This window comes from Oncorhynchus mykiss, chromosome 7 (assembly GCF_013265735.2).
Source record: "Oncorhynchus mykiss isolate Arlee chromosome 7, USDA_OmykA_1.1, whole genome shotgun sequence".
In the NCBI taxonomy this organism is placed as follows: Eukaryota; Metazoa; Chordata; class Actinopteri; order Salmoniformes; family Salmonidae; genus Oncorhynchus; species Oncorhynchus mykiss.
The window spans coordinates 60,787,156-60,802,981 of NC_048571.1; the positions used below are offsets into that span (position 1 = coordinate 60,787,156).

The 15,826-nt window shown below is 43.3% G+C and overlaps 1 protein-coding gene across 7 annotated transcripts in view; it reads right to left on the reverse strand.

Annotated features, from left to right (window-relative positions):
* Window positions 1-15,826, reverse strand: part of LOC110528989 (collagen alpha-1(VII) chain) — a 123,247-nt gene that overhangs the window by 87,877 nt on the left and 19,544 nt on the right. For all 7 annotated transcript variants that reach the window (XM_036983697.1, XM_036983698.1, XM_036983696.1 and 4 more), the window contains exons 2-7: window positions 8,342-8,414; window positions 5,955-6,135; window positions 5,608-5,764; window positions 5,425-5,518; window positions 4,493-4,651; window positions 4,190-4,347 (exon numbers count right to left, since the gene is read on the reverse strand). In XM_036983697.1, coding sequence (XP_036839592.1) covers window positions 4,190-4,347; window positions 4,493-4,651; window positions 5,425-5,518; window positions 5,608-5,764; window positions 5,955-6,135; window positions 8,342-8,405 — 813 coding nt within the window. In that variant the 5' untranslated portion in view covers window positions 8,406-8,414. The remainder of the gene's footprint in view (window positions 1-4,189; window positions 4,348-4,492; window positions 4,652-5,424; window positions 5,519-5,607; window positions 5,765-5,954; window positions 6,136-8,341; window positions 8,415-15,826) is intronic.

Consider the following 15,826-nt stretch of genomic DNA (forward strand, 5'->3'; position numbering starts at 1 on the left):
AAGCCTACCATCAGTAACACACTACGCTGCCAGGGACTCAAATCCTGCAGTGCCAGACGTGTCCCCCTGCTTAAGCTAGTACATGTCCAGGCCCGTCTGAAGTTTGCTAGAGAGCATTTGGAGGATCCAGAAGAAGATTGGGAGAATGTCATATGGTCAGATGAAACCAAAATAGAACTTTTTGGTAAAAACTCAACTCGTCGTGTTTGGAGGACAAAGAATGCTGAGTTGCATCCAAAGAACACCATACCTACTGTGAAGCATGGGGGTGGAAACATCATGCTTTGGGGCTGTTTGCAAATTATGGTGGAAAATAAGAAACGACTACCGCCCAGTGTTGAGGATCAGCGGGGTGGAAATGTTGTTGCCTACCCTCACCACCTGGGGGCGGCCCGTCGGGAAGTCCAGTACCCAGTTGCACAGGGCGGGGTCGAGACCCAGGGTCTCGAGCTTGATGACGAGCTTGGAGGGCACTATGGTGTTAAATGCCGAGCTGTAGTCGATGAACAGCATTCTCACATAGGTATTCCTCTTGTCCAGATGGGTTAGGGCAGTGTGGAGTGTGGTTGAGATTGCATCGTCTGTGGACCTATTTGGGAGGTAAGCAAATTGGAGTGGGTCTAGGGTGTCAGGTAGGGTGGAGGTGATATGGTCCTTGACTAGTCTCTCAAAGCACTTCATGATGACGGAAGTGAGTGCTACGGGGCGGTAGTCGTTTAGCTCAGTTACCTTAGCTTTCTTGGGAACAGGAACAATGGTGGCCCTCTTGAAGCATGTGGTAAACACATTCAATATTGATATTGATTGAATATGTCCGTAAACACACCAGATAGCTGGTCTGCGCATGCTCTGAGGGCGCGGCTGGGGATGCCGTCTGGGCCTGTAGCCTTGCGAGGGTTGACACATTTAAATGTTTTCCTCACGTCGGCTGCAGTGAAGGAGAGTCTGCATGTTTTAGTTGCGGGCCGTGTCAGTGGCACTGTATTGTCTTCAAAGCGGGCAAAAAAGTTATTTAGTCTGCCTGGGAGCAAGACATCCTGGTCCGTGACGGGGCCGGTTTTCTTTTTGTAATCCGTGATTGACTGTAGACCCTGCCACATTCCTCTTGTGTCTGAGCCGTTGAATTGAGATTCTACTTTGTCTCAATACTGACGCTTAGCTTGTTTGATTGCCTTGCGGAGGGAATAGTTACACTGTTTGTATTCGGTCATGTTTCCGGTCACCTTGCCCTGATTAAAAGCAGTGGTTCGCGCTTTCAGTTTCACGCGAATGCTGCCATCAATCCACGGTTTCTGGTTTGGGAATGTTTTAATCGTTGCTATGGGAACGACATCTTCAACGCACGTTCTAATGAACTCACTCACCGAATCAGTGTATTCGTCAATGTTGTTGTCTGACGCAATACGAAACATATCCCAGTCCACGTGATGGAAGCAGTCTTGGAGTGTGGAATCAGATTGGTCGGACCAGCGTTGAACAGACCTCAGCGCTGGAGCTTCTTGTTTTAGTTTCTGTCTGTAGGCAGGGATCAACAAAATGGAGTCGTGGTCAGCTTTTCCAAAAGGAGGGCGGGGCAGGGCCTTATATGCGTCGCGGAAGTTAGAATAGCAGTGATCCAAGGTTTTTCCAGCCCTGGTTGCGCAATCGATATGCTGATAAAATTTAAAACTTGTTTTCAGATTAGCCTTGTTAAAATCCCCAGCTACAATGAATGCAGCCTCCGGATAAATGGATTCCAGTTTGCAAAGAGTCAAATAAAGTTCGTTCAGAGCCATCAATGTGTCTGCTTGGGGGGGGATATATACGGCTGTGATTATAATCGAAGAGAATTCCCTTGATAGATAATGCGGTTGACATTTGATTGTGAGGAATTCTAAATCAGGTGAACAGAAGGACTTGAGTACCTGTATGTTGTAATGATCACACCACGTCACGTTAACCATGACGCATACGCCCCCGCCCCTCTTCTTACCAGAAAGAAGTTTGTTTCTGTCTGCGCGATGCGTGGAGAAACCAGCTGGCTGCACTGACTCCGATAGCGTCTCTCCAGTGAGCCATGTTTCCGTGAAGCAAGGAACGTTACAGTCTCTGATGTCCCTCTGGAATGCTACCCTTGCTCGGATTTCATCAACCTTGTTGTCAAGAGACTGGACATTGGCGAGAAGAATGCTAGGGAGTGGTGCACGATGTGCACGTCTCCGGAGTCTGACCAGAAGACCGCTCCGTTTCCCCCTTTTACGAAGTCCTTTTTTGGGGTCGCCGGCTGGGATACATTCCGTTGTCCTGGGTGAAAGGCAGAACACAGGATCCGCTTCGCGAAAGTCATATTCTTGGTCGTACTGATGGTGAGTTGACGCTGCTCTTATGTTCAGTAGTTCTTCTCGACTGTATGTAATGAAACCTAAGATGACCTGGGGTACCAATGTAAGAAATAACACGTAAAAAAAACAAAAAACTGCATAGTTTCCTAGGAACGCGAAGCGAGGCAGCCATCTCTGTCAGCGCCGGAAGTAGTCAGCTACACCACCCGATGTCACAGGAAGGCCATAAAGATCATCAAGGACAACAACCACCCGAGCCACTGCCTGTTCACCCCGCTATCATCCAGAACGCAAGGTCAGTACAGGTGCATTAAAGCTGGGACCGAGAGACTGAAAAACAGCTTCTATCTCAAGGCCATCAGACTGTTAAACAGCCACCACTAACATTGAGTGGCTGCTGCCAACACACTGACTCAACTCCAGCCACTTTAATAATGGGAATTGATGGGAATTGATGTAAAATATATCACTAGCCACTTTAAACAATGCTACTTAATATAATGTTTACATACCCTACAATATTTATCTCATATGTATACGTATATACTGTACTCTATATCATCTACTGCATCTTTATGTAATACATGTATCACTAGCCACTTTAAACTATGCCACTTTGTTTACATACTCATCTCATATGTATATACTGTACTCAATACCATCTACTGCATCTTGCCTATGCCGCTCTGTACCATCACTCATTCATATATCTTTATGTACATATTCTTTATCCCTTTACACTTGTGTGTATAAGGTAGTAGTTTTGGAATTGTTAGCTAGATTACTCGTTGGTTATTACTGCATTGTCGGAACTAGAAGCACAAGCATTTCGCTACACTCGCATTAACATCTGCTAACCATGTGTATGTGACAAATAAAATTTGATTTGATTAGATTTTTTCTGTAAAGGGACCAGAACGACTGATCCGTGTAAAGGAAAGAATGAATGGGGCGATGTATCGTGAGATTTTGAGTGAAAACCTCCTTCCATCAGCAAGGGCATTGAAGATGAAACGTGGCTGGGTATTTCAGCATGACAATGATCCCAAACACACTGCCCGGGCAACGAAGGAGTGGTTCGTAAGAAGCATTTCAAGGTCCTAGAGTGGCCTAGCCAGTCTCCAGATCTCAACCCCATAGAAAATCTTTGGAGAGAGTTGAAAGTCTGTGTTGCCAAGCAACAGCCCCAAAACATCACTGCTCTAGAGGAGATCTGCATGGAGGAATGGGTCAAAATACCAGCAACAGTGTGTGAAAACCTCGTGAAGACTTACAGAAAACGTTTGACCTCTGTCATTGCCAACAAAGGGTATATAACAAAGTATTGAGATAAACTTTTGTTATTGACCAAATACTTAATTTTCCACCATAATTTGCAAATAAATTCATAAAAAATCCTACAATGTGATTTTCTGGATTTTTTTTCTCATTTTGTCTGTCATAGTTGAAGTGTACCTATGATGAAAATTACAGGCCTCTCTCATCTTTTTAAGTGGAAAAACTTGCACAATTGGTGGCTGACTAAATACTTTTTTGCCCCGCTGTATGCCATTCATTATTATGGTCATGAATCATGATTACACACAAGCGCACACATACACACAGTTACAGAAGGGGAATTTCACTGTTTTCCAGCCGACGTTTAATCTGCACAGACACAGAAACTCAATCAAACTCTAGATCCACCCATTAAAACATGTTCCTACTCAACCTAATCCCTCTCTGTCTGTCTGCCATGTAGCAGGCTCCCAAAACTACAATGAGCTACTAGAATCTGGGTCACATTTATAGTATGAGCTGCTGCCTGCTGCCCATCCCCTGAGTCAGGAATGAGCACCACACCCCCCTACCCAACCAGCAGTGCTCACCTGACGCAGCTCCGCTGTAATTGGCTGGCCCAGGCCAGAAAGGGGTGTGTACTGCACCACATAGCCACTCACAGGCCCCCCTGCAGGAGTCCACCGGAACCTGAGCGAATCAGAGGTCTGGCTTGAGAACTGGAGGTTAGAGGGACCGGAGAAAGCCTCTGCCAGAAAAAGAGAGAAAGAGATGGAGAGTGAAGACAATGAGGGAAATAAATATAGAGAGGTGATGTTAATTGTGTAATAGACAGTCATGTATTGTACTAAGCTGAATATGTTCCAGTGTAATGTATGGCAGTGTGTCTTTACCATCGCTAGCATAGACTCCCCCTGAGCTGGAACACACACGTGGGCCCACGAGGGACAGCAGTGTGTTGAGCAGCTTAAAGTCCCCCACAAAGAATGTGTAGTCCCTCTGAGGAGGAGTGGCTATCAGAGCCAACTCAGTCTGGTCTGCACTCTTTATACCTGACAGACATAAACAACCAGTCAAATACTGTACACACACTATCAAGATATACCGCCTGAGGCTTGTGGTCGGGATTAATGAGTCAATGTGGCAAGTCAGACGGTATCGGTCTCGACCAACAGGTTCTGAGACAGCTTCTACCTCCAAGCCATAAAACTGCTGAATAGCTAACCCTAGCTGGCTACCTGCACAGACCTGCTTGCTATTCACCTGCACCTTACGAGACTACTTGCACTGACTCTCAACACACCCAACCCATACACTCACACACACACAAACACACATGCACACTTATGGTCATCATTGCTGTTACTATTTATTTAAGCTGCTCAATCAAGTCACTATTCACTTTACTACTTGTAAATAACTGTCATAATTTACATAGCACATTCCATATTTGTACAACTTTGTGACTTACTTGTTAATATTTAGATTTTGTTATCTGACTGATATTCGACTTTGATTATTGTGATATTGATATTTGTACCTCACTGTTGAGGAGTGCTTGCAAGTAAGCATTTATTCTGTGCATGTGGGGATGCAGGTAGCCTAGTGGCTAGAGCGTTGGGCCAGTAACCGAAAGGCTGCTGGATTGAATCCCCGAGCTGACAAGATAAAAATCTGTTGTTCTGCCCGTGAACAAGGCAGTTAACCCACTGTTCCCCGGTAGGCCGTCATTGTAAATAACAATTTGTTATTAACTGACTTGCCTAGTTAAATAAAGGTTCAATTTATTTTTTTACTTTCATTTGATTTGTCCTCCCAAACCTACCCACTGCAAACATCTCCACTCCCAGACTCCGCAGCTTCTGAGCTGGGTCCCTTACATTGTCTTGCGACTTTCCATCTGTGATCAGTATACAGACCTACATCAGAGAGAGAGAGGAATATGTCATGGTCTCTCACAGGACAAAATATAGTCAGTCTTTCACTCCATTTTATCCCTCTGTCAGACCTTTGAGACGTTCCGGATGGAGGTGGGGTTGAAAAAGTTGTCAGCGACAAATTTGAGGCCGGCACCTGTGCGAGTGTTGCCACCCTTGTAGTTGAGGTTCTCCACAGCGCTGACCAGCTCAGTGCCATTCAGGTAGGTTGTGAAGGTGAACTCCACCCTGAATGGGACAAAACACACAACAATAAACTACTGCATCGCCTGGGGAAAAACATTCACCATTTTTAAGAGGGTAAAAAACTATTGGTAACAGACAAGAAAGAAGAGTCAAGTGTTAATGTGAAAGTATTGTACCAACATATCATTTTTAGAAGAAACAAACATTACAGACAAGACTCTCAGTGTCTGACCTAGAGGTGTCGCTGTACTGCACAGCCCCGAAGCGGATCCCTGATTGGCCCACAGAGCTGGTAAAGGGCTTGACGATGCCAGCCATGAAGCCCTTGACCTGCAGGAAGTTGGCCCTGCCGATACTTGATGAGCCATCTATCAGGAAGACTATGTCTGCTGCTCCAACATTATTACACCTGCCTAAAGAGAGGTGCATTAGTGAGTTTCTGTATCTTAGCTCTGAGAGTTTAAAATGTGGGCTACAGTAGGGCAGGCTACCATGATGAAGCAAGCAGAGAGTTAGTGCAGACATACGTGCAGACATACATGGCAATTTATTCGGTACACCCATTTAGTACCGGGTCAGACCCCCCTTTGCCTTCAGAACAGCCTGAATTCTTCAGGGCATGGAAACATTGCTCAATTGGTACCAAGGGACCTAACCTGTGCCAGGAAAACATTCCCCACACCATTACACCATTACATGAGGGCATGGACTCATGCTGCTTACACCAAATCCTTACACTGCCATCAGTATGGCGCAACAGGAACCGGGATTCGTCAGACAAGGCAATGTTTTTCCACTCCTCAATTGTCCAGTCTTGGTGAGCATGTGTCCACTGGAGACGCTTCTTGTTTTTAGCTGACAGAAGTGGAACCCGGTGTGGTTGTCTGCTGCAATAGCCCATCCGTGATAAGGACGAACGAGTTGTGCGTTCTGCGATGCCATTCTGCACACCACTGTTGTATTGTACCGTTATTTGCCTGTTTGTGGCTCACCTGTTAGCTTGCACGATTCTTGACATTCTCTTTCGACCTCTCATCAATGAGCTGTTTTCGGACTGCCGCTATCTGGATGTTTTTTGTTTGTCACACCATTGTCGGTAAACTCTAGACACTGTTGTGCATGAAAAGCCGAGGAGGCAAGATGTTTCTGTGATACTGGAACCGGTACGCCTGGCACCGACGATCATACCAGGCTCAAAGTCGCTTAGTTCACTTGTCTTGCCCATTCTAATGTTAAATTGAAAAGTAATGCCTTGATGCATGTCTGCCTGATTTATATAGAATGCCACGGCCACATAGCTCACTGTCTGTAGGAGCGAACAATTTTTGTGAATGGGGTGGTGTACTAAATAAACTGTATAGTGTGGCTTAGAATAGATAAAGTGTCTTCAGAAATAATTAATACCCCTTGACTTATTCACATTTTGTTGTGTTACAGCCTGAATTCAAAATGGATTAAATCAATAAAAAACATCACACAACACCCCATAATGACAAAGTGAAACATGTTAGAAATGTTTGCAATGTTATTCACACCCCTGAGGTAATACAAGTTAGAATCACCTTTGGCAGCAATTACAGATGTGAGTCTTTCTGAGTACGTCTCTAAGAGCTTTGCACAACTGGATTGTACAATATTTGCACATTATTACTTTTAAAATTCTTCAAGCTCTGTCAAGTTGGTTGTTGATCATTGCTAGAGCCATTTTCAAGCCTTGAAGTAGATTTTCAAACCGATTTAAATCAAAACTGCAACTAGGCCACTCAGGAACATTCAATGTCGTCTTGGTAAGTAACTCCAGTGTAGATTTGGCCTTGTGTTTTTTTCTTATTTTCTTATTTATTGTCCTGCTGAAAGGTGAATTTGTCTCCCAGTGTCTGTTGGAAAGCAGACTGAACCACCTCTAGGATTATGTCTGTGCTTAGCTGTATTCCGTTTAATTTTATCCTAAAAGATTCCCTAATGTTTGTCGATGACAAGCATACCCATAACATGATGCAGCCACCACCATGCTTGAAAATATGAAGAGTGGTACTCAGTGATGTGTTGTGTTGGATTTGTATTCAGGACATAAAGTTAATTTCTTTGCCACATTTTTTGCAGTTTTACTTTAGTGCATTATTGCAAACAGGATGCATGTTTTGGAATATTTGCATTCTGTACAGGCTTCCTTCTTTTTGGCAACTGAGTTAGGAATGACACCTGCCACTTTGTAGTGACTGGGTGTATTGATACACCATCCAAAGCATAATTAATACATTCACCATGTTCAAAGGGATATTCAATGTCTGTTTTTTTTTTAGTCATCTACCTTTGTGAGACATTGGAAAACCTCCCTGGTCTTTGTGGTTGAATCTGTGTTTAGAATTCACTGCTCGACTGAGGGAACTTATAGATAATTGTATGTGTAGGTTACAGAAATTAGGTAGTCATTCAAAAATCATTCTAAACACTATTATTGCACACAGAGTGATTCCATGCAACTTATTATGTGACTTGTTAAGCACATTTTTACTCCTGAACGTATTTGGAAAAAGTATGTGGAAAAAGTCAAAGGGTGTGAATACTTTCTGAAGGCACTGTAGTTGTTCTACTGTAGGCAGAGGGTTAATTGTTTACCTTGGGCTTCAGCCTGGTGCACCGAGGACAGCAGGACAGCCACAGGGAAAACCCAGCTCCACATCTTCACAACCTGCACACAGACACACACAACTGTTACACTATATACATATCCACATACAAATGTACACTGTAGACACACACACACACACTGAGTTGCGAAATACACACATATACACACACTGAGTGTGGTCAGACGCTGAGCTGGCCCACAGACCTTTAGTCAGTGAGGCCTCTGAGGGTCACAGAGTGTGGAGGGACACATTAGTCTACTGCCTGCCTTATTTCCCCTCACTTCACTACAAGGACCTCATCATGTCACTGATCAATGGGGCTAACTAAATAACATGCTCAGTGAAGAAAGCCCGTTTTCAACTACTCTTGTTAACATCATTGCTCTAAAGCAAGATGGCCCAATGTTCTTTATGGCCTTCTTTCCTTCTCTCCTCTCCTTCATGACCACCATGAAGGGGCTGCTTCTTTCCACCACAAGGTTGCTCAAAAAGAGGCAAGGTGCTGCACAACAGAAGAGCTACTTCGAAAAACCTAACAGATGCTGACCACTAGGGAATAACTCAAACCTGCTAACAAACATAGACATTCTTTCATAACTACTGTAGGCTACCAAAATTCCAAACCATTAAATGACACGTGTTTACATGTATATATAGGCAGTACAGAGTAACAGAGGAAGAGAGGGCAGAGTATATGTATTGGTCTGTATAGTGATTCACCATCCAGCATCTGTAGGTGTTTACAGTAGCATAGTGTGTCACACTACTGAACTAGCTCAACCCATAGAGCAGACTGAACGTCAAGCTCTTCTGAGTCCTGCTACATCAAAGAGGTCATGATGGGAATCCCACTTAACACACTCCTAAATACATTGTGCAGTATAACAAATAACTAAGTCCTTACAAACACACACACACACAGGGTTGGGAGTAACTGTTACATGTAATCAGTCACATGTAATCTGATTACAAAAACACTGTAGCTGTAATCAGTTATGTTACAAGCAAAAATATTACAGATTACAGATACATATGAAAAACTAGATAATTACTTATTATTTATTTTGAAATTCAGAAACGATGTTGCGAAAAAATACATTTATGACACTTTTCTGTTTTCGCGTTGACATTTAAAATAGTTGAGCTGACAGCCGTTTTGCACTGTTTCGCTATGGTTATAGTCAACAATCTAGCAAGAGGGCAATATTTTATTAATGTAGTGGCATACCCCCTAGAAAGCTATGACCTTTGGCTTTCACCTGGAATTGTTAATTTATGTCTGTGAAAAAGTACACAATAAAAGTATAATAAGACATACAAATATGATTCATACTTTATAATATGTCCATATATAGTTACAATCTGTTTTAGGAACATCTGCCCACAATATTTCAGCATCTTTACCAAATAAATAATGACATTACTGATAGTCACTAATGATCATCAATTAAATGTTTAAATCAACATTTGGAAGGGCTTTCGTGGAGTGATGGGTAACGCTGCTTCGAGGGTGGCTGTTGTCGATGTGTTCCTGGTTCGAGCCCAGGTAGGAGCGAGGAGAGGGACGGAAGCTATACTGTTACACTGGCAATACTAAATTGCCTATAAGAACATCCAATAGTTAAAGGTATATGAAATACAAAGGGTATAGAGAGAAATAGTCCTATAATTCCTATAATAACTACAACCTAAAACTTCTTACCTGGGAATATTGAAGACTCATGTTAAAAGGAACCACCAGCGTTCATATGTTCTCATGTTCTGAGCAAGGAACTTAAACGTTAGCTTCCTTACATGGCACATATTTCACTTTCACTTTCTTCTCCAACACTTTGTTTTTGCATTATTTAAACCAAATTGAATATGTTTCATTATTTATTTAAGGTTAAATTGATTAAGTTAAAATAAGTGTTAATTCAGTATTGTTATAATTGTCATTATTACAAATTTTAAAAAATTCAAAAATCTAACGATTTTTTCCCTCCAATAATCAGTATCGGTGTTGAAAAATCATAATCGGTCGACTTCTACTCTGTACGCATACGTAGATATTCCACTTTTTTTTTATCTGCCGTTTCCAGCTACAATAGTCATTTACAACATTAACAATGTCTACACTGTATTTCTGATCAATGTGGTGTTATTTTAATGGACAATTTTTCTTTTTTTTCTTTAAAAATCAAGGACATTTCTAAGTGACCCCAAACTTTTGAATGGTAGTGTACATATGAAATGAGTAAAGCAGTATGTAAACATGATTAAAAAGTGACTAGTGTTCCATGTCTATGTACATAGGGCAGCAGCCTCTAAGATGTGGGATTGAGTAACCGGGTGGAAGCCAGCTAATGATGGCTATTTAACAGTCTGATGGCCTTGAGGCCTGTACTGACCTCGCCTTCTGGATGATAGCGGGGTGAACAGGCCGTGGCTCGGGTGGTTGATGTCTTTTTGGCCTTCCTGTGACATCGGGTGCTGTAGATGTCCTGAAGAGCAGGCAGTGTGCCCCTGGTGATGCATTGGGCAGACCGCACCACCCCCCTGAGAGCCCTGCGGTTGTGGGCCGTGCAGTTGCCGTACAAGGCGGTGATACAGCCCGACATGATGCTCACTATTGTGCATCTGTAAAAGTTTGTGAGGGCCGTAGGGGCCAGGACAAATTTCTTCAGCCTTCTTCACCACATTGTCTGTGTGGGTGGACCATTTCAGATTGTCAGTGATGTGTACTGTGAAACTTGAAGCTTTTCACCTTCTCCACTGTGGTCCCGTCAATGTGGATAGGGGCACACTCCCTCTACTGTTTCCTGAAGTCCACGACCAGCTCCTTCGTTTTGTTGACGTTGAGGGAGAGGTTATTTACCTGGCACCACTTCACCAGGGCCCTCACCTCCTCCATGTAGGCTGTCTCGTCATTGTTGTTAATCAGGCCTACTACTGTCGTGCCGTCTGCAAACTTGATGATTGAGTTAGAGGCTTACGTGTCCACGCAGTCACGGGTGAACAGGGAGTACAGGAGGGGGCTAAGCACGCACACTTGTGGGGCCCCTGTGTTGAGTATCAGCGAAGTGGAGGTGTTGTTTCCTACCTTCACTACCTGAGAGCGGCCTGTCAGGAAGTCCAGGACCCAGTTGCACAGGGCAGGGTTCAAACCCAGGGCCCTGAGCTTAATGATGACCTTGGAGTGTACTATGGTGTTGAATGCTGAGCTATAGTCAATGAACAGCCTTCTTACATAGGTATTCCTCTTGTCCAGTTGGGATAGGGCAGTGTGCAGTGCGATGGCGATTGCATCGTCTGTAGATTTATTGGGAAGGTATGCAAATTGAAGTGGGTCTAGGAAGTCAGGTAAGGTAGAGGTGATATGATCCTTAACTATACTCTCAAAGCACTTCATGATGACAGAAGTGAGTGCTACGGGGCAATAGTAATTTAGTTCAGTTACATTTGCTTTCCTGGGTACAGGAACAATTGGGGACATTTTGAAGCAAGTGGGGACAGCAGACTGTGATAGAGGGAGATTAAATATGTCAGTAAACACTCCAGCCAACTGGTCTGCGCATGCTCTGAGGACGCGGCTAGGAATGCGGTTTGGGCCGGCAGCCTTGCGAGGGTTAACGCGCTTAAATGTCTTACTCACGTTGGCCACAGAGAGCGAGAGCCCACAGTCCTTGGGAGCGGGCAGCAAGTCGGTGGCAGTGTTATCCTCAAAGCGGGCTAAGAAGGTGTTTACTTTGTCCGGGAGCAAGATGCCGGTGTCCACGACGTGGCTGGTTTTCCCTTTGTAATCTAAGATTGTCTGTAGGCCCTGCAACATATGTCTCATGTCTGAGCTGTTGAATTGCGACTCCACTCTGAATAACTACACAGTTTGTATTAAACCATATTCAAAGTCACCTTTCCATGGTTAAATGCGGTGGTTGGCGCTTTCAGTTTTGCGTGAAAGCTGCCATCTATCCACGGTTTTTGGTTTGGGTAGGTTTTAATAGTCACAATGGAAACAACATCCACTATACACTTCCTGATGAACTCAGTCACCATGTCCGTGTATATGTCAATGTTATTCTCAGAGGCTACCCGGAGCATATCCCAGTCCGAGTGAATTAAACAATCTTGAAGCATTGATTCCGATTGGTCAGACCAGGGCTGAAAATACCTTAGCACATGTACTTCCTGTTTGAGTTTCTGCCTATAGGAAGGGAGGAGCAAAATGGAGTCGTGATCTGATTTGCCGAAGGGAGGGCGGGGGAGGGCCTTGAAGGCCATCCCGGAAGGGGGAGTAACAATGGTATAGCATTTTTAGAGCGTGAGTAGTACCGGCAATGTGTTGATAAAACTTTGGTAGCGTTTTCCTCAAAATTTTTTGTTAAAATCCCCAGCTACAATAAATGCGGCCTCAGGATATGTGGTTTCCAGTTTGCACAAAGTCCAGTGTAGTTCCTTGAGGGTCGTTGTGTTATCGGCTTTAGGGGGAATATACAAGGCTGTGACTATAACCAAAGATAATTATTTTGTTTGGAAATACAGTCTGCATTTGATTGTGAGGTATTCTAGGTCAGGTGAACAAAAGTACTTGAGTTTCTGTAGGTTATCACAATCACACCATGAGTAGTTCATGAGTAGTCATGAAACATACACCACCACCTTTCTTCTTCCCGGAGAGTTCTTAATTCCTGTCTGCACGATGTTCTGAGAACCCAGCTGGCTGTATGGACTGGGACAGTATATCCGGAGAGAGCCTTAATTGCATGAAACAGAGTATGTTACAGTCCCTGATGTCCCTCTGGAAGGAGATCCTTGCCCTGAGCTCGTCTACTTTGTTGTCCAGAGACTGAACATTAGCGAGTACTATACTCGGAAGCGGAGGATGGTGTGCACGCTTCCTGAGTTGGACTAGAAGTCCACTCCGAATACCTCTTCCGAATCAACATGCGTGCAATGGTGCACACGGGCGAACGCACATGCATGCCCGGTCTAGTCAGCATGTTAATGAGGTTTAATTCAGCGTTGAATAGGCAAAACCTTTACATTTGTTCTACCTGAGTGAGTCTGACCATAAGTCAGAGACCACTATGATGACACACTAAATGCATTTTATGGATTATTTTTGTCTTCTTCTAATGACCCTTAATGGGAGAGTAATTCAAAAGTAACAGAAAATAATCTGATTATGTTACTGATAATGGGTAACGCATAAATTGCGTTACTGATTATAATTTTGGACTGTAACTAATAACTGTAATGGATTACATTTACAATAGAAAGTAACCTATCCAACCCTGCGCGCACACATGCATGTGCACACACACATACACACAGTATCAAGATATACAGCCTGTGGCTTGTGGTTGGGAAGAATGAGTCAATGTCTTACTCATCCTATCGTTCACTAAAAATAGACAAGCACACCTGCCCCCGGCAAGGGTGGAATTTACATATTTGAATAAGTTTAGATTAAGTTCAGTTTTCTACATAGAAAACTAGGAAAGGGGAGAAGGAATCTCTCAGTATCTAACACAAAGTCACCCTGTTTCTGTTTGTGAAAGTCTAAATGTTTGTTCTGGTATGTATATACACTGAAGAACTCGGGCTGCTCTTCTTGTATATCAACAATCGACAGCTGGACAAATTTTTAAACATACAAAATATTACTTTGCTAGGAGACTCGAAACTGAGCTCAGGTGCATCCTGTTCCCATTGATCATCATTGAGATGTCTCTACAACTTCATTGGAATCCACCTGTGGTATATTCAATTGATTGGACATGATTTGGAAAGCCACACAACTGTCTATAAGGTCCCACACTTGACAGTATGTGTCAGAGCAAAAACCAAGCCATGAGGTTGAAGGAATTGTCCGTAGAGCTCAGACACAGGATTGTGTCGAGGCACAGAAGGCAACGCCCGGCCAAACTGAGCAATGGGGGGAGAAGGGCCTTGGTCAGGGAGCTCCAGAGTTCCTGTTAGTGAAAACATTCCAGAAGGAAAACCATCTCTGCAACAATCCACCAATCAGGCCTTTATGGTAGAGTGGTCAGACAGAAGCCACTCCTCAGTAAAAGGCACATGTCAGCCCGCTTGGAGTTTGCCAAAAGTCACCTACAGGACTCTCTGGTCAATTAAACCAAGATTGAACTTTTTGGCCTGAATGCCAAGCGTCTGGAGGAAATCTGGCACCATCCCCACGGTGAAGCATGGTGGTACAGCATCATGCTGTGGGGATGTTTTTCAGTGGAATGGACTTGGAGACTAGTCAGGATTGAGAGGAAGATGAACGGAGCAAAGTACAGAGAGATCCTTGATGAAAACTTGCTTCCGAGGGCTCAGGACCTCAGACTGGGGCGAAGGTTCACCTTCCAATAGGACAACGACACTAAGCACACAGCCAAGACAACACCGGAGTGGCTCCGGGGCAAGTCTCTGAATGTCATTAAGTGGCCGAGCCAGAGCCCGGACTTGAACCCAATCAAACATCTCTGGAGACCTGAAAATAGCTGTGCAGCGACGCTCCCCATCCAACCTGACAGAGCATGACAGGATCTGCAGAGAAGAATGGAAGAAACTCCCCAAATACAGGTGTGTAAAGCTTGTAGCGTCATAACCAAGAAGACTCAAGGCTGTAATCGCTGCCAAAGGTTATTGAACAAAGTACTGAGTAAAGGGTCTAAATACTTATGTAAATGTGATATCCGTTTTCATTTGTTTATTTATACCTCTTTTTGCTTTGTCATTATGGGCTATTGTGTGTATATTGATGAGGGGAAAAACTATTTAATTCACTGTGGAATAAGGCTGTAACGTAACAGAATGTTGAAAAAGTCAAGGGGTCTGAATACTTTCCGAATGCACTATAGCTTTAGAGCTAAACCCAAATTGCTACTTATCACTGTTCAGTTCATTAAAAAGTCCATAGCAGATGGAATAATACTAAAATGTGAATACATCAATTAGTCTGATTGTGTTTTTATTTTTCAGATAGGGGAGCAGTGAAAAAACAACCACTTTAGAGAATTGTCTGAGGGCAGAAACGCATAATGCGTGTTAAATGTTAGTTCCCCTTGTATGATTTAAAAATGACAGAAACAACATTCCTTTAACTTTTTGCCTAAAAAAAACAGCATCCAACATATTTAATGAATTCCAAATGCAGTGCCCATTTTCCATCTGAAACCCCAGACAGATTGAGTTCATCTATATAGGTTCCTCACCCATAAAATTAAATTGCTCACAATTGCTCAAATACAAACCAAATCCACCCTCATACTATTCATGCTATTTTTTATATTTCCTGCGGAATCTGTAAAGTTACAGTCCTTTTATGTTCAAAGTAATGGAACTGTCTGACCACGGCCTATTTACAGAAACCGTTATGATAAGACCATTGTCATTAACGATGAAGATAAGACATGTCTTTTAGGTCTTAATTTACAACTGAAACACTATACGTCAATGGCAGTTAAGTAAAATCAAACACCAG